At 40.3% G+C, this 23,898-nt stretch overlaps 1 protein-coding gene across 1 annotated transcript in view; it reads left to right on the top strand.

The window, feature by feature from the left end:
* Positions 1-4,103: 4,103 nt before the first annotated feature.
* OSBPL10 (oxysterol binding protein like 10) overlaps positions 4,104-23,898 on the top strand; it is a 120,028-nt gene continuing 100,233 nt past the window's right edge. Inside the window, exon 1 of the mRNA XM_074839323.1 lies at positions 4,104-4,492. Coding sequence (XP_074695424.1) covers positions 4,179-4,492 — 314 coding nt within the window. The 5' untranslated portion in view covers positions 4,104-4,178. The remainder of the gene's footprint in view (positions 4,493-23,898) is intronic.

Here is a 23,898-nt window from a genome sequence, read left to right as displayed (position 1 = left end):
ATTGCCTGCAATTTAGTGATAGATGGCTTTAGTCTCCAAAACTCATGCAAAATGAAGCAGTGTCTCAGGAGGACTCTGTAGGGCAAGAAGGAGGAGGCAGTTGGGGCATTTCCATGGAATAGGTTCAATGCTTGAATGTAGACCGGGCATAGTTTCTGTAGACTATACAGTTAGATTCCGTAACATTATGATAGTAGGAAGTTCTGTGGAAATCTGGTGGAGAGAGGAGGTGGAAAAAGAAATTGGGAGAATAATTCTAGAAAACTGTTTGCTAGGGGAGCATTAAAAAGGTATAGAAACCCAAACCAAGATGACCAGGAAACAGAAATTGGCAAAGGGATTATGAGCTGACCTTGTTCTAGAAGGTAAAAACTGTGTAGCTTATCAAAGGATGGAGAAATGTCTTTGTTTCCTGATAAGTTCAATCAGTATTGAATTTGTTATCAGATGTTTTGCTTTCTAAATGGTGGGATAAATAATGGGTGATTTTGATTCTTTGTGGTACTTAATGAAAGAGATTGGTCAGAGAGTGAAAGTAACATTCTAAAGGAGGACTGCAACGTGCAGCTGTGTTACCTTGGAAACAGTGAGAACGTTCATTAGGCAGGTTGCTGTTAATAAATAGCTAATTAAGAACACTTGCAGCAAAGCATACATCATGCGGTATCACATCAGACTAAGTCAGTGTGTACTACCCTGAAGTCTAGCTCTTCTGGGACAGACTATTAGCTAGTAAAAAAAAATAAATAGAGGTTCAGACATTTTGCAGAATATTAATAACTTAAATTATAGGGGCTCACTGATATCAAGATTGCTATAAAAGGTTGCCCAGCTCCGTTAGATTGCAACAGTATACATGTACTGGGAAGGGAAAAGGGATGAGAAGAATTACATATTCTTTTGCTTGAATACAATCTAAAAGCTGCCAACGTTTGTCTTAACAGGACCTTTGCTTAACCAAGGGGAAGGAATCCTTAGCATATGAAAGCTGCACTACAGGCTAAACCAAAGGTCTATCTAGTCCAGTACTTTATTTCTTCCACTAGTAGGTGCTTAGAGAAAGACAGGGCAGGGATTATTTAATCAGTAAACAGTCTTTAAGGAGTCAGTAGTACCTTTCTGAACTTTGAATATATCCAAAACATTGGTCAACCTTGTTTAAAGGTTCTTAAAAACCTGTTTTTTTAATCTCTCTAGACATTTGGCATTCAAAACCATTTCATAACAATGAGTTTTACATGTACAAATCGTGAAAAAGTATTTTCTTGTGCTTGTTTTAAAGCAGCTGCCCCAATAGTTCTTGTTTCATGAGAAACAGTGAAGAATCATTCCAATTAACCTGAACACCATTTTGTATGCCAGTTGTCTCTTTTCCAACTGAAAACCCTGTTCGGTTAGCTCTCTCCTCATAGAAAAGCTGGGGTTTATACCTTTTCTCTCTTTGCTCTGTCCTTTTTGGAGGAATATTATAAATGCAGAGTATACAGACACTGGCTGTGCTATAGGTTTATATAGCAGTGTGCTGTTATTTCTGTTTTCCTAATGAGCTCATCACAGCTGTTTGCTTGATTACCCTTGAACACTGAGATGGGGTTTTCAGAGGACTATTTAAAATGACTCCAAGATCTCTTTCCTGGGAGAAAATAGCTAATTTATAGATCATCAATATGCATGCATAGTAAAAGCTATTTTCTCCCCATGTGCTTAATTTTGATTTTTAGCAACATTAAATTTCAGTTGCCATTTTGTCAGTGATTTAGTCACTATTGTGAGATCCTTCTGCTGTTTTTTTGCACTTGATTCTAGTTTTAACTATAGGCAAATGAAGGGATTCTGATTTAAGAAGACACTGAGTAACACAGATCTCAACTCAGAGTACTAGTTTCCCTCTATTTGAAAAGTGGCCATTTATTCCTGTGTTTTGTTTCCCATCTGTTAACTAGTTTATAACCTACAAGAGGACTTCCTATGTTGTCACATCACAGCAATCCTTCTAGCAGCAGTGAAGAATATTTTGGGATTTTGCAAAATTCTCCTGGGGACATAATACACTTACAGCCTGTTACCCCTTTCATTTCAGATAAGCACACCATCGTTACTTATTTTATCAAAAGGTGTTGAGAGGCCTCTCTATACCTGTGTAAGGCGGCTTCTTTTCCTGACATAATTCTCTTCCAATAAATTCTGTGGAAGGCAGAAAAAATGACATTCATTACCTATAATGTAGAATATATATAGGTAATGTGTTGCAGTGGCTGATGTGATGACACTGTTATTTCATTAAAGCATTTTGTTCCACTGTTCTGGGCTGTCATTGTAACTGATTATGAGGAGAAATGAAGGGGTCTCATCCTTATCTCCAGCAAGCAGGGTCTGAGCTTCCTGAGGAGCATGCCTTGGTCATTCCAATGTCTTCTGAAAACAGTGGTCATGAGAAGTAGAGGAGTTGAGCCTCAGAATGAGGATTTTCAGATTGTGGTCATGGTGTTTCTTTCCATAGTACACAACGATTGGGGAATTTTACATGAACATCTTAAGTAATGGCTCTGACTTGGAAAAGTAGTTACTCTAAAATATTGTGTTTTAAAAAATGAGTTCATCATCTTTGTACTGCAAGAGATGTGCATTAAGTGTTCCACCAATGAAATACTAAATTAAAATTCAAGTTTCCAGACTGCAGTGCCTTAGTATTTAGCTACAACATGGGAAGTTTAACCACACAAAATTCAGGATCAGGTTGCCCAACATTTCAGCTATCCGACCACAACACATATGGTAGGATTTTCCAGAGAGAAAACTGGGAGAATCTAAGTTAGGAGTCCTCCTCTCTGTGCCGATTTATATGGGGAATGTAGACTTCTAACTCTATGTGGATTCGGATGGTTTGAGTATCTTCTGAGGTGCAGAACACAGGGGGCACAGAATACTCAGTACACTCAAAAAATCTCTAGTACACAGGATTGTAAAACTTTCCACAGGGTTAAAATGTAGGAGCTAAGCTCAGTTCAGATTTTGTCACAGACTCTGGGCTCCTATGTATTTCAGGTCCCCAGTTACAAACTGACGAGAAGAATAACTGCATCTCTGGCATGCTGTGAAGATACGTACTGTAGCAGAACGGAGGCCCTTGGGCCACAGAAGTGATCTGAGGGTACGTAACCACACAGCCTTGACTATACAAGGACCTGCTTAGCTGTTTTACAGCGATCTTGAGGTTACACCCGCCGTTTTCAGATGTGACTTAACCCGCAACCATATTTTTTGCAAAGTCTGGATGAGCGACACGACCAACACGGTACGTTGCCATACATTATGTGAGCAGCCCACGCCACGCGTTGGGCGCGACTGCCGTGTTCGCGGCTGGTGCACGCACCACCAACCTCGTGACTTCTCGTTGTGTCCGTGGGCACTGCTCTGCGCTGTGCTGCCCACGGACACTCGGCCCCTTAGTGTCACGCTCTGCGCCAAGATCCCCCCCCACCCCGCTCCGGCGTTAGGCCCCGTGCGCCGGTGGGCACAGCTTGCGTGGGGGTCAGTCACACCTGACATACGCAGCCCGGGCACGCTCCTCTCTGGCGGTGCCTCCGTGCGTCCACCCCGCTCACCGCCGCGGCCGCCCACGCGTGTGCGTGTCCCCGCCCGTCGGAGGCGCGAGGGCCGGGCCGGGCGCACGCGGGGCAGCCTCTGCCCGCGCCGCCGGCCTCTGTGCGCGCGCGTGGGCCTGCACGTCCTGGGCGCGCCTTCCTTGTGTGTGTGTGGGGGTGTGTGGGTGCGTGTGACCTCTCCGTGTCCCTCGGCACGCGCGGGCCTGCCGGTGCGCGCACGTCACGCCTTTGCCCCTTCGCCCCGGGCCCCCGCGCGCGCGCGCGCGTGGCACCGGCCCACGCGCAGGGACCCGCGCGGCTCCCGCCGCCAGGGCAGCGCTCGGCCGAGGGGGGCGGCCGGCGGGAGCCCGCCCAGCCGCGGGGCGCCAACCGCCGCCCCTCAGCGACTGGCGAGGAGGCGGCGCGGCAGTTCCCTCGCCTCGCGCGGCCCGGCCCCTTCTCCCTCGGGCGCCGCCCCTCCCTCCCTCCCGCCCTCCGTCTCTCTGTCCCCGCGCCGGCTGTGAGTCAGGGCTTTGCGGGGCACGGGCGGCAGCCGCGGCCGGAGCGGGCTGGCAGCCTCCGCCACGGGGCTCCATGGAGAAGGCGGCCGCGGTCAGCGAGGGCGGTGGTAGCAACAGCAGCAGCCGCAGCAGCAGCCGCCCCACCTCGGCGGGCTCGTCTCCCTCGTCCTCCTCCGCTAGCCGCGGGCTGCCGGGCCGGGCGGCGGCCGCGGGGAGGCTGGATGGAGGTGGGGGGGCCAGCGGCGGCGGCAGCAGCAGCAGCCCCGGCTCGGCGGCGGCCAGCCCGGGGGGCGCGCAGGCGCCCGGTGGCGGCGGCAGGCGGCGGGAGCCGGTGCTGGAAGGGACCCTCAGCAAATACACCAACCTCCTGCAGGGCTGGCAGAGCAGGTAAACCGCCGGGCCTCGTCCTCCCCCCGCCGGCGCCGCTCCTCACCCTCAGCCGCCCCCAAGATGGTGTCCGGGCAGTTGCCGCCCCGACCCCTCCCCGGCCGCCGCAGGCAGGTAGGCCGGGCTGTGCCGTCAGCCCTGCCCGAGGCCAGCCTCCCTTCCCCTCCGCGCCCGCCTGCCTTCATTTTGTTTCCCTTGTTTGTTTTCCCAGCCGAAGGAGCAGTTGGGCATGAGGCCGGGGGGGGGGGGGGGGGGGGGGCGCGGCCGGAGCGGTGGCCCCAGCGCTGCGGGTGCGGGCGGCGGCCGGGACGGACCAACGCTGCACATGCTGTTCTCCCGGCAGTGTTCCGTTCTTAGGCTCCTTTTCTGTCACGTTAGTCTCCTCCTTCTGTGGAGTTACCTTGGATAACTAAAGAATGAAAAACTGGGTGAGAGCCTCCCAGAATAAATGGGAAAAATGCCATGCTTGTAATTATTACTATTATTTTTTTGCTGCGGGCTGGGACAGCGGAAACAGTTACCTGTCTGTTCAATAAGATCTCTCCTGTGCTCTGTCCTTCCTGTTTGACAAGTCCTAATTTATGTTGATACGGTGAGAGGCCCTCGTTCTGCAGTTTGTTGGGTGTGGACAGGCTGATGTGTATCTGTGGAAGTCCCGAGGAAGGTCTGGTTTGGAATCTAGTGTCTCAGTGCAAAATTTTTTACAGAGTTGAAGCCAGACTGTGGAATTAATAATGCTGTATTAGGATCTCTTGAAATCAAGAGAGAAGATTCTTATTAGTGTTTTACTTTTTGTTACTAAACTTTGTTCTCTTAGTGGAGGGATGAAGATGAGTATGTAAAACTTGACTTTTTAATGTAAGGCAGCACAGTGGTGGTTTTGAAGAGAAGCAAATGCTATAGAGAGAACATTTACAGGACTAGTTACAAACCTCTGTGCAAACCTTTAAAAAACAAAAAAAAAAAAACCCAAACCTACCAAAACCTGCTGTTGCTTATATTAAGTGATCCCAAGCAGTAAGAATGTGGGAATCACTGGGACCTTGGTGTTCTGACAGTAATTTTAAAGCATTTGTAACTGAGAGTTAAATTGCACAAGGCCAGTGATGCTATGATGCTGACCCATGTGGGGCTAAATCAGTGGCAGGAGTACTACAGCGGTACTGCCTGAAAAGTTTCAGGAGTTGGTCTAATTCTACACACTGAAGGGCATGCATAGGTGCGCCATCTGTGAGTGATAATGAATATGTCTGATATGATTTGGATACACACTCATATCCATAAAACTAGGCTGCTTCAGCATAGACATAGAGAAGGCCCTTTACTGTCATTTCGTTACTGTAGTTCTGTGCTAGATTCACATTAGACTTGTATCTGTTTGTTGATTTATGCAGTCCTCCTGTAGGTTTGTTTAAAAACAAAATAAACACGTTTTGATACCTAAAATGTGACTAAAATGCATGACTAAAAATTAGAAGTCCACCCTCCCCTTCCCCCTGCCCCCCCCATCTCTTTTTGTGCAAACGGTAACTCTACTGTGAATAATTTTAAGGGTCACTTCCATGTAATCTGATGAAATTACAAAATAGAGGTCATTGCTTATAAATCTTTGGGTCTAGAACAGTCTGTTTCTTGTATTTGGGAACAGATTAAATCTTTGATAAGGCTGACAGCTTGAAATAGCATGTATAATCTGTGTATGTCCAAGAAACTTTTATCTGAAAACATAATGGAAAAAACATAAATGTCACATAATTCTACCATAGCACTTGGAAATTAATGTTTGTTTATTTTTAGCAGTCTTTTTAAATGCTGCCTTGTCGTGCTTTGTCAATTGCTAGTTTTATTTTCTGTAAATCTGTCTGAGCACGTGGTTTATGATGACACAGAGATTTTAGGCTAAGTAACTTTTTTAGTTTGTTCACTTATTCCCTTCTGCTGGTGTATGTATCTGTTGTTTGGAATGGGGAATCTGATACAAGTTCTAAACAGAACAGTTGAAACTTGAGGTTTACAAAAGTTGGTCTTATTATATAATGGCCAGTAAATGAGTAGCGATCCATGGATTCGAGCGTGGTTGTCTGGCCTTCTGAATATTTGTTACAGAGTGTGTTTTCTGTGAATTGGAGCTTGGTCTATGAGGGATGGTAAGTGACTTCATAACTGACACCTGCAAATCCATCAAGAGTGTATGTGTTACTGAATGAAATACTAATACAAATGAGTTGTGTGTTTTTCAGATGAAGTAAGTTCAGAAGATTGTTTAACCACATGATCAATACAGCCAGATGGCATGAATATAAAAAAAAAAAAAGGAAAAATAAAGCAAAACCTGACAGAGTTCAGTGATGATGGATTTGGAATGTTCTTTAAAGCTCCTCACCATTAGCCTAAATAATTTAAATGTAGTTAATGTTAGCTTATGCCACGTGGTATTGAGGTTGAAAGGCTTTTCTAGGTTATCCAACAATTACTGTGCAGAGCAGCCTCTACAAGTCTAAAGAAATTATTGTCATTGGAATGATAATAAATTAGTGCCATTTTTTTATCAATTGTCCTTTAACAGGTATATGCAAGATAGTCTTATTTTGTATGAGGGAACTGAGTATGAATACTGAAGCGTAACACTGCATTTATAAGAATTAACTGAAGTAATGGAAAGCCTGAAATTCAGTCAGTCTGGAGACTTGTATTACTTCTTATTTTAATAATTTATGAGGGTTTGTTGTTTGTTACTAAAGAAATCTATTTGTTCTGCTCTAGCAGGTCAGGAACAACCTGATCTGGAAATGAGTGAGGTTCTTCTTCACCTTTGTAACAAGCAGGCAGAAATACTGGATTTATTTTGTTGTTTTGAGGCAGTTTGTGGTGTAATAAAGTTGTCAAGGGTCCTGAACATCTGGAGTGTCTCTGCTAAAGTCTGTAACTTTCTGTGGATTTACACAGGTATGAATGCAGAGAGTGGAACTTAATCTAAAACATGGATGCTTTGACATAAGAACACTTGTGTCTGGACTGAGACATCAGGGCCTCTGACTGTTTTTACTGTGAAATTACAAATAATTATGTTCTCAGAATTGAAGTACCGTTACAAAGCATTTCTATTGGGATTTACTTGTTCTGTGTTTATAGGAGGGTAGTAGCTTGTATTTCCAACAGGACTTGTTTGGGTTTGATGGACAAACATCTCTGTAGAATCATCTCTTGTCATGCAAAACCTATTTTGCATGAATTTGATATTAATGAAATACTTATTGCCTATGGCATTATTATCCTGTTTTTTAATAGATTGGTAAAATGTTGTAAAAAGTCTTAAAAATCCATTTCGCCAAGGGAGTGTGAAATTCATGTGTGGTCTGCCGCCTCCTCCTCACTTTTTCCTTCAAAATGTTTTTAGTACTTGTAGGGTTTTGTCCTGCAAGTGTGTATAAGCCCCTGGCTCATCTGCATTTGGGCTGGGGCTTAAATTTGGATTTGTAGCAATAACTGGAGCCCCAGCTGATGCATATTGTTGTTTTTTTTTTTTTTTCTGAGCTCAACTCCTCTGTCTAAATTGTTCTGTAGCCTGTGTGTTTTCTGAAGCATTACTTTAGCCTATTCGTGTTTCCTCTCTCAGTTGAGAGATATATCATGTTACCAGTGTGCATGAATCGTGCCGATGTACTTCCTGTGCTTGGGCACCCCCAGACTTCTGTTGGGGATGAGCTGCATTCCTTGTATGGCAACAAAAAGTGTACTTTGGGGCAATTTGGGGATTTTTTTGTGCTCAGTGTCCCTTTACGGGGCTTCACAGTTCTGTGTTGTCTCTTTGTTTGTGTAGTTGCAGAGAACAGTTGCAATCTGACTGCTGCCACCACAGGAAGACCCTTCTTGATTTCCAGTGTCCCAGACAGCAGCCAGGGTACCACCAGAAGAACCAGCAGACTTTGCTGCTGCTTTAGGGGCTGACTTCTTTGTCTCCCAGAGGTTATGCTGGTCTGTTATGGGAGGGTTGTTTTCTACGTATGTTGACAAAAACCACTGGTTTTGCTATAGCACCAAAAATCTGTGTGTAACCTTTTTTTCCTTTTTTTTTCATTTCATATATATTCTGGAGAAAGAGATTGTGACTCCTTAGAAGGGGAATTGATGAAGATACTTCAAGCACAATAATAATCCCCCTCTCCTTCCTTCTGAATTAGCTAATCCATCTTTTGCAGAATTTGGGGATTGACGCATCTGCTTGTGGAACTTTGGGGTAGTTAACACCTCTAGTAGTTGCTGATTCTTCAGTGGTACCAGTCAAGTTGTTCTAGCAATGAATTGTGGCCTTTTTCTGGTGTAAAAAATGAGTAGATGGTTACTGAACAAACCATACGACTACAGTCGTGTAGGTATACCAGTATAGTTGCTGGGAGGGAAGTGTGTCCTAGAGAAATAAACTGTTTTGTTAATATAGAATAAACCCTACTGTGAGGATTCTAACAGTAGACAGTATCTGAGAAGGAGGAAATAACCATGTGCTTATTTAATGTTTGTGAAGTTTGCTGCAATGGGAATTTTTTGTGTTCTCACTAGAGTCAGATTAACACCAACCCCTCCACTGCATATCTTTTCATCTTAATGTGTTTCTGGCATATCTATATGAGGCTTTGTGTAGTGTTGTAATACCTTCCAGGATTTCTTTGCAGAGTTTGGGAAGGGAGAGACTATTTTAAGGAGCTGGAGATGCAACCTTCTCCCTTCTGTCGTTGGATATCTGCTCCTTAAATTTTGGATTATAATTTGTTAGGAGTTGCAGAAACTAAATTTTCAAGGCATTTTGATAATACTGGGCTAACATTTTATTAAAGATTTTACTTGCAAAGTATATTTTATAAGAAACTGTGTTGTCCCTTCACATGTAGGTTCTGTTTGTAGTAGGAGGCAATGTGGAAAGGAAGAAAACTACTTAAAAACATGTTTTAGTTCTGTTGAACAAATGAACAGGATATTTTCTGTGCTGAACACTCAGGAGTTGCATATCTTAACATTATTGAAATAAAGATGTATGTCATTAGTTTCAAATAAACTTGGAATTTAAAATGTCCAAAAATCAGTTATTAGTAAGTTCTGTTTTGGATTAAGACACTAATATTGTTTTCTTAATCCTGAAATCTAGGTAGCAAAAATAATCACATTCAAATGTAAGCTTTCTTTTTTTTTTCCTGTTCTCCTTCCTTCACTTTTTGCTGTTGAAACTTTTCCCCCGTAAGTATCACTAATGCTTAAAAAAAAGAAAATAACTGAAAAAGTAAAGGAAAAAGTAATCTCTTTAAATGGATATCCCTAATTTCTTTGTAAGAAAATTAGAACATTCAGTTAAGACGCACTTGGTTTTTGTTTAGTTAGTGGTTGATTAAACTTAACTGGTTTAATCACCAAGTGGTTGATTTAGTTTGAATAGCTTTTGCTGTTGGCTCTAAACCAGTTCTGTTGGGAGAATGGAGAAAGCTGTTCAAACAGTGAAGTCAGAGAAGGAATTTTAACAGTGTAAGAGGGCGGCTGAGAAGTCCATCATTCTCTGCCCTTCAGTGATGCTTACAAGAAACATTTGGAAGAAGACAACTTTGAACCTCAAGCTGAAATTGAAAAGGATGGCCTTGTGGTTAAGGAATTGGTTTGCACTGTGGAGAAGTGGGTTCTGGTTGGAGAACTGCCGTGGACATTTCTCTTGTCCCCAGGCAGGTAACCCAAGTTCTCTGTTCCTCAGCTGCTTGTGTCACATGGTGTCAGGGCTGCTTATGTCTATGCAGAGGATAAATTCATATAATGCATAATAATCTAATGCATGAGATGCTTGATGATAATGTAGGAAAAATCGGTTTAAAACAAATGAGACTTGGGCATTTTCACTCAGGCAGTATATTTGGGATTTGCAAGTGCACTTCAGAGCTGAGCAGCAGTCTTGTACCAGAGGGAATAAAGTGACAGGCAAAATAGAGCGTGGTCTTCCTTTCACCCAGATGTCACACTTAGCTTTCAGACAGTGAAAAGAAGTGGCAGTTGGCACTAACACTGAAGCATGCACTTACCCTTATCTGGGTTTTGTTATTACTAGCTCATTTTGCTGCTGGCTTTTTGAATGGTGATTTCTGTGCTTAGCAACACAATGATAAATATGGTTAGAGGTAGCGCACATGCACTTGCTGGCTCATTTAAAAAAACCCACCAGTTTATGAATATGGATGGAATTTGTTCATGTAGGAGAAGTGACAGTAAGTTGTTAAACTAAGTAATGTGCTTGGGTCTTTTAATGAGTATATAAGAAAAGTATTCAAAAGATTTCCCCAGTTTTATATTTAAAAACAATTGTTTAATAAGAAGAATGTAATTTGGCTTTAGCTTCTGCTAATGTTCTGACTTTGTTCTTTATGATGTATTTAAAAGGCTGAACCTTTTAAGTGAAAAGGATGCTAAAAATTGCCATTAACTATTGTTTTGTAATGTAAAATTATATTTGTTAAATACATATTATAATGAATGATGAAATGAAAAGGGTTGCATCTGGTTCAACTTAAAATGCTGACTTTGTTTTTTTGGTCCTAATACACTTCCACAAGTTTATTTTCAAGTATTTTGGCATTGTGCTTTACATCCTGTAGGCTTTTGTGGATATTCTTACTGAGATGTTTGATAACTTTTTGGAACCTAGTCCAGGGAGGCTGAGTTTGTTTAGTATTTAACTGTCGCATATAAAAATGTTTCAGTAAACGCAAGATCGCATTTAATTAGTAGGTACTTTAAAGTTGAAGAATGTAAATCCTTAACTACCCAGTTCTGTAGCACAAGCCATAGAATTTGTCGTAGTTTCTGTTCTATCTAGACTTGTGTTTCTCTTTGGATATCTATCTGAGAATTTTTCTTCCAGTGATAGAGAGTTCTTCACCATAGCTACAGGAACGATTTGCCCAGCTTCAATCACTATTTAAAAAATTGCCTGTTGTTCTTAATACAGTCAGTCTTAGACTTTTCAATGGATCTCATTATACTGGTTGTGTATGAGACTGAAGATACCTCTTACCGAATTTAATTTCTATGTGCAGTCTTTTGGGGCAGGTGAGGTTATCTTTTTGTCTGTATTTGGAGTATGTAGACCAATGGAGTTTTCTTGCTGCAAGTCAGATCTCCCAGTAATTTTAATAATTTATGATAGTTCTGATTATTATTTGTATTGCAATGTTTTTCTTCACATGTGGACAGTGGAACTGTGTACAGTTTCAGTTGTGATTGCATTGGGGATCAAATACAGGGATAATGCATCCCATTTCCTTCAACTCGATATGCCCTGCTTAAAAAGTTCAGAGACCATTAGCTTTTTAGGTCTTCATCAGTACTTTTTGAAAATGAGGTGGTTAATTTTGCCTTGTAAGTTTAACTGTTAGTCTTAATTACCCACAACACTGAGACCTCACGTCCCCTGGTGCTGCCTGGGTTCTCCAGACAGGTATCTTGATACTCACGCTCTTGTTACTTCCTACTTGCTTTGGTTAAGCTGTCAGTGGCACACCACCGTGGTGCTTGTTATGCTGTTCTCTCCCGATATCCGGTATACTTCTTGATCCAGTAACATATGGCACAGTACTACCAAAATGAGTGCCAGAAGTGTCAAAATGAAGTAGCACTTAACTATCCTTTTTTGGATGGGAAGGTGATGAAAAGGACTGCTGTGGGAGCTGTCTTCCGGCAGTATGCTCTCTCCACAGTCCACAGTTAGCATGTTTTTGCATATCTCCAGTGATACTTCTTGGGCTTTCTCATGGTGTGTGCATGCCCCATTTTTGAGGGGGTAAACCCAGTAGTTAGTTATTTGTTTACCGAAGACAATAATTTGAAAATACAAGTTGAGAAAAGTGATTATTAGTTGAAAGAGTTACTTGGACAAAATAATCAGTAGATTTTTCTTATCCTGAATTTTTATGAGTCAGTGCTTTTCCAGGTAAATCCTCTATCTTGTAATTATGACTTCTTTGTCACTAGATGCATGATTTTACTTTGACAGTATTGGAATGCATGTTGTTTGCTCGTAATAGCTTATTTTCATGTCACCGGCAATCTTTATGGAAATTTTTTTTCCCATCTAGGTCATTGCAAAGCACTCCAAAGCCAAGAATTGACTGCCAGGGAACCCTATTAGAAATACATTCACTCCAAGATCCTCATTTAGTTATATTTTTAGGCTGGCTCCATCTTTTAACTGTTTTTCAATGCATTTAATGTGTCTTGTTCATTTTTTCATCGTACTTAAAACTCAGTGCTGCCTGCATTAGAACATTCCTTCAATGCTGTTAATATTATGAAGCAAACTTGTGATATCAGAAACCTAGCAGGTTTTCTGGAGGAAATTTGTTTTTAGTAAATGCATACTGATAAGTGTTAATTATCTTGTTTTAAATAGCTTTTGTTTGTTTAAAAATGTACTGTTTCAGCTGTTGCATTATTGAGCATTGGATAGGCTGAGAGGCCTATGCAATTAACTGGGCTGTTGAATTTATACGTTTTAAAATATTTGAATAGTGTAGTTTCCTTCAGTTTGGGAACTTTTCCATTGTTGGTGGAAGGGAGCTGGATGCACCAAGTGTAGATGAATGTTGCAGTTTTGAATCATTTACTATATGCTTGATGAAATCTAACAATTTTGTTGGTGGTATCTTTCTGATAAAATTACAGTTTAAAAATTAGAGTACTATTCTTCAAAATAAAAGACAGGGCTACACTGATCGATACATACAGTATTGCTGTATGCTTAGTGATTGTTTCAGGATGTTCCTATCAGGCTAAATGCAGTTCTCTTGTGTATCTCTTAGTCCAGTGCACCCACTGGAGTGTTGTACAGCATTTGCTGGTGCTTTGAAGTATTTGAAAAGACTTTAGGCTATCAGTTGGATGGTTGTAAGTTAAAATCCCTAAATTAGTATTTTTCTGCGGTTTTGAATAAGTTACTACAAGTTCATATATCAAGTACGTATTTCTCAATGACCTAGGAAATGAAATGGCTTTTCTTCAAGTACACAGCCTTTTAGAGATTATCTGTTGCACTATTAAGAGTTGCACCTTATATAGTGTGCCTTTCATCAGGTTCCCAGGATTTTTTTATACAATAGATCAATGATGATTATTTGATTTGCTTGAGAATGGACTTGGAACACAGTTAAGAATTGTGATGGGACAACTTGTCTAGGTCATTCAGCAGTATATTTAAAAGTTAGAGGACGTGCATAAATATAAGTTGGGCCTCCGTGTTGATAAAGCTTCTGCGTTTACCTTGTGTACAGAATTGTGAACCACACTGCCACTTACAGCTATATTGGTTGCTACATCTTTCATTGAGATAGGATGATGCTTTTATATAAGGCACGCATACACACTGTGGAAAATCTGTGTGCTGGAGTCAGAGTAGTATGCTTAACCTCACCAGGAGAGGGGTGTGTGTGTTTTTCTAGCTTTAGAATATGAAGAAAACCTTCCTAGTAAAAGCAGAATAGTTTAAGCTAGTGCAGCCAAGACCAAGTATTCTGCTGCTATTCTTAAATTTATAAAATTTAAAAAAAAATGGGCAAAGAGGAGAACTGGCCAATTTCTTGTCTGCTGCCATTATTTGGAGCTGTCAGGGAATTGAGGAAGAGTTGTATCAAGTTTCTCTGTACTGCTTTTGTCATGGTGCTAGGAGGAAGATAATGAACTTGGTCATGAAAAAGATACTGAAGTGTAGGTAAGATGGAGAAGCAAAACGTGTTATTCATTACTGCAAGTGTTTGGGTATTTTGCCCTAGCACAAAAACCTCTCCCGAAGGTGGTGTGTGGTTTGGGGTTTTTTTTGTTCCTTAGCACAGTAAGCTTTTTATAGAAGCTCCTGCTCTTGAAAATGGAATAAAGAGATTTCTCTCTTTTTTTTTTTTTTAAAAAAAATTATTTTTGGCACAGAAGGTTTGCCTTCCACACCATAAGGTGTAGTGTGGGTTTCCTCATTTCCTCTTACCTTATTAGTAGGCTTTGATTTTTTGACTGTTTGGTTCATGTATCAAACTTTTATTTTTATTATGCAAGTGCAAAGAAAGGGTAGTTTGGCAATAGAACAAGGGAAGAAAGAAGAGATGTAGAATGGTGGGAGAGGTTTAGAAAAGGAGTTAAAGCCCTTGGAGAAGGACTGATGGAGGGAAAGGGAAGAAACAGGAGAGAAGGAAGTAGATACTGAACTGACGACAGCCCAAGATAGACCTTTACCACTTTTAAAAAAAAAGAAAGTCTGGAAATCATATAACATGAATTCTGAATTCGTCTTGGAAACCCAAGTGAGATAATTTGCTCTTATTAATGAATTTTAATACTGCCATGAAGAATGGCACACAGGAAATAGAGGGGAAATCAGTATTTTCTCAGTTGCAGAATGCATAGTGCAATGAGAATTTTTCTGGTTTTGGTTTCTTCCCTCCGCCACGTTCTGTAGCAGAGCTTATTTCAGGCTAGTAGATGACTGATGTGAGTAGCAGCCAGGGGAAGCTACTGACAGTGTCCACCTGGATATGTATTAACGTGCCAGAATTACCTTTGCCCTTTTAAACACAGTATTGTTTATGTGGGAATTCAAGCATATGTGATGATGGAACTGTTTTCCTGTTAAAGGTTATAAGTATTGTTTCTTCATTTTTGATTAAAACAATGAGGATCTGGATTTTTCTAGAACAATGTTTTTAGAAATATATATATAAAAAGCAGCAACCTAATGCAGAAGGGTCTTTAGAAGTAGTTGTTGCTTGCAAATCTAAATATGCTTTCTTTAGAAGGATCATGGCTAATACACTGCATATCTCACAACATATTGATGAAACCACCCTCTCATGGACTCTGTGGACTCTATACATATGTTTCTAAGAAACAGTGTTGACAAGATACTGTGTTGTGAAGATGGCTGCATATCAACTGTCAGGATAAAGACCAAACATAGAAACTTAAACTTCTCATTTCAGTCAATGAATTGATAGTCCTAAGAGTAAAGGCAAGGCAAACCCTATTGGACTGCAAAGTATTGGCACAACTATCTTAAGATGATGCAGCATGTAAGAAAGGTCTGGTTTCTGCAAAGCTTTGTTTGAACTAGCTGGGCTGGAGAAGAGGTGGAAATGAGCCAGCATGCTGATCTTGGAAGCAAGATCCTTACTTAGTATATTGTGTTTTCTTCCATATGATGCATAAAGAAAATACTGCATGGGCTTGATATGTTCATTCTTTCCAACCAGGAACTTTTAGTCTAAGGATTAAAAAAAAAATAATTTCAAAAACTAGGAAGAATGAGCAGAAACGAAGACATAAAATTGAGAACTTAAGAAATTCCCAAAGCAAGATCTTAACTTGCCTTTTGCATTTTTTTCTTTTATGTAAATATAGATTAAAAATATATGCAGCTCACAAAAAATGGCATTAGTGTAACAGAGCTGAGTTCTCTGCCCCTTGTATATGAGAGTGGAACGAATATTACTTGTTTAACAGGTTCTGTCAGTGAAATAATACTTTAAATGAAACTTGCAGCTGGGAGAAATGCCAACATTCATGTGGTTCAATTTTGAGAATCTAGGTGATAAATTATCTGCATTTTGAAAGTGAAAAATAACAGCTGCTATAAACACTACAGTAAAGACACAGAACAAATGTAAAACCAGATGTTTTATTCCACCAATTTGCACAAAAATTACTGTCCAAACAGGTGTGTTCAGAAAGCATTTGTCTGCTAGAAAGTATCTGGTTCCACTTAAAATATATCATAATAATTTGTGTCTAGAACAGCTATAGAGATTATGCCCTCAGTGAATTATATAAGGAGTACAGCGTGGAACGAGGGAGGAAAGAAGAATTGGTTTGAGGACTGCTGTCTCCTGGCATCATGTATATGTTTTCTCTACCTGGAAATTACCTTTAAATTTTTTGTGTTGCTTTTGCAGGTGATAATCAGATCTTGTTATTATGTTTTTCTTCCACATAAATTGTATGAGTAGTGTACATATGTCCACAAGCCAAAAATAGCTGGATCAACGTGAGGCAGTTATCAGAAAAAATCAGGAAGCCAGATTCTTGAATACAGAAGCTTTGTATTGGCATTATAACTCTGATGACCTAAATTGATAAACAAGCACACTTCAGATGAAAAGATGTTTCAAACTGTTTTACTTGGCTGTTTTGTTAGAAATGTTATTAATACTTCAAACACACAATGATATATTAAAGAATAAAAAGCCATCAGTGAGCTTGCTTCCTTGCCAGTATTGCAATACATTACTCAGTAAAAATAAAAGTTGTAGCACAACTGTTCTCTTTTTTAAACTTCTAACACCATATTTTATGTGATTATGTTTCCTTTAAAAAAAGTTTTATTTTTCATCTGAGAATACCATAGGTATTTCACAAAATTTGAACAAGCCTCAGATGTGATGCTTATGCTGCTGAGGTTAAAGGGTCTCTTAACAAAGTACGTCTTTCCTCATTAAATCATTGCTTTTTTTCTTGGTGTAAAACAGTTTCACAAGTGGCTTTCATTGATTACAAAGTGGTTTTCAAATCTAAACATTAATCTTTCAGTTTATAGGAAGGTTATTATATCCTGAGGTCTCTTATTCCTTGATGGTTTTAGCTGCGGACTAGAAAATAACACTGAAGAATTGCTGGCTCCTGACAGTGATTCTTGCTGAGGACAGGGCATTGCAAAAGAAGGATGAGCTATGAAGGTTTGGCAAAGAAGTCGGTGAACTCTGATACAACCTCTATAAAACTTTGCTGACTCAAGGCAGCTAATTGAAAATGTATGCAATAATATCCATTGATGGGATGTGGTTATTCTTTGGACCTCATTGGTTTGCGTTATTGTAATGCAGTACAGTCAGTATCTTTTGCTTGATAATGTTCTTGTTCTTAAAAAGTTGACTTCAACAGAATAGCTTCTGAATATTGAAAAGATGTCAACTTGAAATCTAGTGATCTGAAAATAAACTAGGTATAGTTTTAGATATACTTGAAACTTTTTCTGCCATTTTTTAAACATATGATAATATGAACTACTTATACTTGCCAGTCCTTTACATAATGTGTAGCGAGAAAAAAATTTCTTACATAGTACAGTAATCTTTACTAATACAGTTGCTTACAGTTGTAGAAGGTGTCTCTGTAAAAATTCTATGGCTTTATTTTAAATTCAGAGTGCAATTATGCTGTACTTCTATCTCCACCCCTCCGTTGCCAGTGCCTCTATTCTCTTTGGTTTGTTAAAGCTTTTTTGCACATCCTAAGGCATTTCTGTAATTCCATATTCTGTTTATAAAAACTACAGCTATAATTCATGCAAGTCCTGTCCAGTTAAGTCTTTGTGTACATTTTATTTAATGTTTACCAGGTTTCATACAGTATGTCTGCAATTGTTCCACACCCAGTAAGGAATGCAGTTTAGTGTGCCAAGTAAATTCATCATCAGGGAGATAGTGAAGTGCAAATGCAGGAGGTTGCTGATAAAATGTGTGGTTCATGTTTTTATTTTCCTTTTCTTCTTTTCTCTCTCTCTTTCTCTCTGGGAGGGCACTTTAATCTATGCATGCTTTTGAGGCTTATTTCAGAACATCCTCTCTCCTCCCAAGTCCCAAACTGCACTGGTTGGTAATTTTTCCCAGAAGTGAAAGCTGGGGCACCTGACCTGGGAGTGGTTCTCTCTAGCTGGGTCTCTTTGCTCCTGGATGAGAAAAACACATCCAGAGACTAGAATACCAGGAACTTCTAATTTCTTGGTTTTCTTCTGTCATTGAATAGCTTGCTAACAGGACTGCTAAGTTTTCCCCCCAGTTGATATATTTTGATAGTAAAAGTGAAAGTGTAATTATGTTGGGAAAATAATGACTTCGTTGGTACTCTTATCCTTCTTTTTTAGTAAAGATACTAATTTAGAATTGATAGTCATAAGGAGCTTTGAGAACAGCCAGTATCTTGAAAGCAAAGCTCTCAGATGTGGGTACGAACATGACAGTCAGTTGCAGACAGCAAGCGATCGGTAACCTGGCAGTTATGACAGCCTTGTTTAGCTGCTCTGTCCTTCCCAGGGGGTCAGAGGTTCAGATTGTAAGTTTCATTCTGCAGCTTTATGGTAATCCAATGCTTTTCCAGCCTTTATGTCCTCACATGCCCTGTGCTGCTTACAGGATGTAGGCGGGCGATGCCTGCGTTTTGGGACACTCGAGTGTTTTGTTGTGGTTTCTGATGGGTGGCGTTGACGGCTACCTCGCAGCCCTGCTTTGGTGTGCTCAGCACTACGTGGCCTGGAGTTCGTCTGTGCCCGTGAGCTCAGACTGGTGTTAGTTGTTGAGCTATGCTGAATTAATTCACAATTAATAAACCCCTGGGCCCAATGGCAAAGAGTAGGTTGCAGGTATGGCATAGCTTACTTCATTCAGTGCCGTGATTTTAAACGTTGGCCAAAAGAAATCCTGTAATATATACTGTATTTTTGCTGTGCTGTGGACTAAAGACTGGCAGATCATTCAAACCTAGACAGAACTCTGGGCTCCCTGTAGCACGCTGGGCTCCTCTCAGTGTGGGGTAAGTATGGGAAGTGTCTCCCTGTGCACGACCTTTTGTAGAGGGGTCAGATGGCTGTGAAAGCTGGTAGGAGGCTTAGGTGACTGCTTCTTGGGCACAGAGATTCTGGTGGGAGTCCCTGAGTTGAGGGACGAACTCTGGGAAATAGCTGGACCTTCTAAGCAGACTGTAGCAGCTTACAACTGTTAACTTGATAACTGAAGTTCTTACCTTTTCCTCTATGCTAGTTTTTAAGTGGAAGAATTAAAGTCCCCAGGAAAGGGCTGAACAGATGCCAGATATAGCCTTGCTCCTCCTTGCATTGAACAAACAGGCTGGCAGCTGAATATGAAGCTTTTCTGTAGGATCAGATAAATGGTATGAATCCACCTGTCTTCCTTCCCATGTTCTAAGGATCTCTCTCCCATTTATTTGATCTTGCTTTTGATACTGTGACAGGAAGTGTAGGGGGAGTAGTGCTGTAGGAGATGGACTGAAGAGAAGAAAATATTTGAAATTAAGGAGATCAGATATTAAAATGTTGCATGTGCTAAAAATAAGAGATGGTCGGGCTGTGACCTCAGGTTCCAGAGAGGGGGCTAATGACATGAAGCCTTTTCGGGTTTTGTTCCCCTTGAGTGTAAAAATTGATTTTTCAGAAGTGACGTTTGAACAGATTGAACACAAGAGGCGTGGAATAGGTGTCTCAACTGAGGGAGCTGGAAAGCTTAATGGAACTGTCAGTAGTAATAGAGAAAGCAGCTGGTATAGGAAAAAATATAGTGCAGTTTCTCACGGATCGCTTATTTGAGATGGTGTCAGGACATCAGGAACAGATGTCTGAGACTGAAAATACCTACTCATTCTGAGTTTTAACTTTCATTACATAATTCCCTCAACTGGATTTAATTATTGGAATGCTAAATTGCACACTTTTAAAAAGAAAAATATCAGAATTATAAAACTCTAAAACTGTAACTTAGTTCTGAAAATGTGAAAACTACAGGATCTCTGCTCTGGCAGTTTATTTATTTATTATCTCCACTTGTTCTGTGCTTATTTTAAAGAGTATTTTACACTTATGAGTTGGTTTATTCCACCCCCCTCACACTCCTTTTTTGTTTGTATTTGCCAACACTGGATTCAGAGGTTCAGTTAAGTTGTGGCATGTTTATACTGCTGAAGGAAAAAATGACCACCTTATGCCTTTCCCTTCAGGGGAAGGAAGTTCTGTTTCTTGAAAACCCTGCTACTGAATTTCTTCCTGAAATTCTTCTGCATCATTTGCTGCTCTGTCATTGTTTCAGGGACTACATGGTAGGCAAGCTGGCTATTGCAGTTCTAACAGCAAGCATGGGGTTTACTAGAGGAGTCTAAGGAAATGCTTAAAATTATTGCTGGTGTTTTAGCCTCCAAGTGTATTTAGGTTGGTTTTTTTTAACCGTCCTTTTACCTTACTGTCTGCTTGTCACTGCTCAGAATGAAGAGCAGGGAGGGTGCCTTGTCAAATGCTGCAGTGCAGGACCAGTGTGAGTATGGAGGAGTGTGGTGAAGGCAGGTAGAAGGGTACCAAAGAGCACTGCAGAGCAGAAGTGACCTTCAAATGTCAGATCTGTTAGAAAAACGGACTTACAGTTTGTGCTCCCTAAAGTGAAGGAGTAATACATCTTTACAATGTTTTCTTTTGAAAAATAGTAATTTTTTTTAGAAATGGCTGTTTAAAAAAAATGCACCTCTCCGTAGTTGCAGTTTTCAGTTGGGACTAACATTGCTTTTGGGATTTTTTTTTTTTCCCCTGCTTTTTTTTCCCCTGCTTTTTTTGCTTGAGCATTTCTGATTATAATACAAATACAGTGAATGAGAGGAGTTATTTTGTTGGGGACAAGAGGGATGGCGTACATTCTGAAGCTCTCAAATTTTATCTTGTCTGTTTGAGGTGCCAGATAAGAGATCAAACAGCTAAGGAGTAGCATCTATTAAGACTGTTTGCAAACAGTTGATAACATTGGGGTATAAACTAAAAGAAAACTACAAACAAGTGGTTAAATACAGAAGTACTTAATACAGCATTGATTTTTATCATAATTAGGGACAAGGAAAAAAAGCTAGAAGGAAGAACTTTTTGAACTGCACTTGAAGGAAAGACACAAAAATGAATTCTAAGTCTTTACTGAAGAGAACTTAGTACAGTAGAGTAATTTCGCCCGCTTCTGGTTCTTAAAACTGAAGACTTCTGGTAACTGAAGGGAAACATACTGCTTATAACTGCTAGTTGAGGAAATGGTTAAGCTATAACAACTTGATCTTTCCTTCTTCCAGATCTCCCTGTAACATTTCAATATTAGGACTATGGAGGTTCATGAGGATGTTTACAATGTAGCCTAAATATGCAGCCACTAAAAATAAAATTTGGGGTTCTAGCTGGTGCTAGAACCATAGAACTTCAAGTTTAATATAAGTCTCATAACTTATGCTATTTCCCATCACATGGAAAAAAGCCTGCCCTTTTGCTATAATATATTTAATGCCGGTTTTGCCAAAAAGGAGAGCACAAACCTGACCTGAGAGAATCTAAAAAGTCTGAAGTTGAACTAGAAGCAGACTCTAAAAAATCTTTTGTCTCATTAATTCATTGTTCCATGGTTTGATCTTCTACAGGCAGATGATTCTGCTTTATACCTTTGATAAGCAGTGATGTTGTCAGCATGTTTAGAAATCGGTTTTGCTATCATAGTTTCATTATTGACACTATTTCTTTAATACCCATGTACTAGTTTATTACGAAAGTGAAGAATTTAAACTTCTCTTTTGAAGCTGTCTGTTCGTAGCTCAGAAGTTCATAATTTCAGTTATGCCAAAGGAGCTTTTTTTATTTGTGTGGGAGGGTGGATTAGATCAGCAATTTCTGAATTGCTTTTATAACTAGTGTGATTGTAACTATAGAAATGACAACAAATTATGTTAAGCTTTTTAAAAGTTACTAGTGAGGTTGTGGCTTTTTGTAGAGCAAACCAATTGCTTTTGTATTAAGAATGATGTCAAATTTTATTTAAAAGTACCTGCTTGCCATCTGATCAGCCAATGACTCTTCTCAGTAGTTCAGTAAGATATAACAAGGGATTTGACAGAAACGTATGTTATGTAATGTAGGAGTCTCCTGAAAAATAAAATTTTTTGTAATTTTAAAATGGAAATTGATGTAGTACTGAGTAGAGTAGAAACTAATTTGTCAGGACTGCTGGTACTGAGTGGTGCAAATTGTTCTTACTGTTTGTTTTCTTCGACTGCCTGTCTAAAATTCGTATTAGTAAAGTAGTTGCTAGTGTGGGAGAGGCTGTATTTTCAGCCTGGGAGAAAGTTGTTGCATAAAAGCTTACTTTCCAAGGAGTTTGGAGTAGTTGAAAGTTGATAATGGGGCAGCAAGTGAGCTTCTCTGTGTGCTGGACAAGCTGTCAAGTCAGGACTGCTAGGTTCAATGACTAATGCGTGTGACCTTGTTGTGGATGAGTGGAATGCACCTCACTCAAAAGAGAGAAGCAGCAGTATGTTTTATTGAGGTAAAAGAATAATTTGACAGAGTTCAACAATTTTAATGGAATTTAACAAAGTTTAACAGTGGTTTAACAAGGCTCAATAAGTTTGATGGTAAGGTTCACCTTATTAATTACTGCATGGAAGAAATGTACAAAGGAAAATTGGATTAGAATTGAGTTAGAATGATTCACATTAGAGACTGGAGATGCAGGGAGTAAGCTAGGACCCTCCTGCTGAGTCATGAGGTTCAGAGTGGACCCCCTTGCTTTCTAAACTCCTTATAGGAGCCTAGGTGCAGATGGATCCAGTCTTAGTCTCAGACTTGGGCAATGGTTTATGTCTAATGGAAGAAATACAAAGAGTAGGGAGGACCCTCCTGTTGAGTCACAAGGTTCAGAGTTGTGGTGGTTTAGCCCCTGCCGGGGTCTGAGACCACGCGGCCGCTGCCCCTCCCCCACAAAGGGAGTGAAATACAAAGCCCCAAGACTGAAATAAGGAAAGGTTTAATACAACAATGCAATAGCAACACAACCAACAACAACAATAACAGTAATAGTGATAGCAATTAACAGAGCAAAATAGCTACCAAATACAGCAGTTTGAAGCATGATGTACAAAACCACCGCAGGAAAAAATGTGACCTGCCAGGATTTGATGTCCTCATGGTATCTGAATAACCGGCTAGAGCTCCCCCCACTGCTGGGGAAACTTAACCCTATCCTGGTTAAACCAGGACAAGAGTGGACCCCCTTGCTTTCTAAACTCTTTATGGAGCCTAGCTGTGGCTGTGTCCAGTCTTAGTCTCAGACTTAGACAACTATTTATGTCTAATGGAATTACTTACACAATGTTTATAATAATATTGAGAGCTACATGGGTTAGTAATGTTTCATTAATATTAATTCAGCATGCTATCTTTCACTTACTGAGGATCTGTCATAGGTAAGAGGTCTCTCTGCTTTGGGTAAAGAAGGATCTGTTAGTCTTGGGTAAGGGATCTCAAACCTTGAGAGGTGTCCCTGCTCAAGGGATGAGTCACCTGGCGTGCAGTCCAGCTGCAGTTCAGGAAGAGCTCCAACTGGGCCCATCCTGATGGTAATATTTGTAGAGTGAAGTAGTTGGCTACTAGTCAATAGTATAGACAAGATAGATGTCTTCATTTTAGCTCTGGTATCTTGTTCTGTACTTTGGTTATCTTGTATTTTTGGGTTTTGAGACCACCTTTTGAAATATTTTTCTGAGGCAGCTTCACTCCCTTGTATGTAAACCAGGAGCTTTCCAGCTTGCAGGTTCACCACAGGGAGTGA

Source organism: Strix aluco, chromosome 1, assembly GCF_031877795.1.
Source record: "Strix aluco isolate bStrAlu1 chromosome 1, bStrAlu1.hap1, whole genome shotgun sequence".
In the NCBI taxonomy this organism is placed as follows: domain Eukaryota; kingdom Metazoa; phylum Chordata; class Aves; order Strigiformes; family Strigidae; genus Strix; species Strix aluco.
The sequence above is the reverse complement of the archived record's forward strand: the minus strand, read 5'-3'. Positions and strand labels throughout refer to the sequence as shown.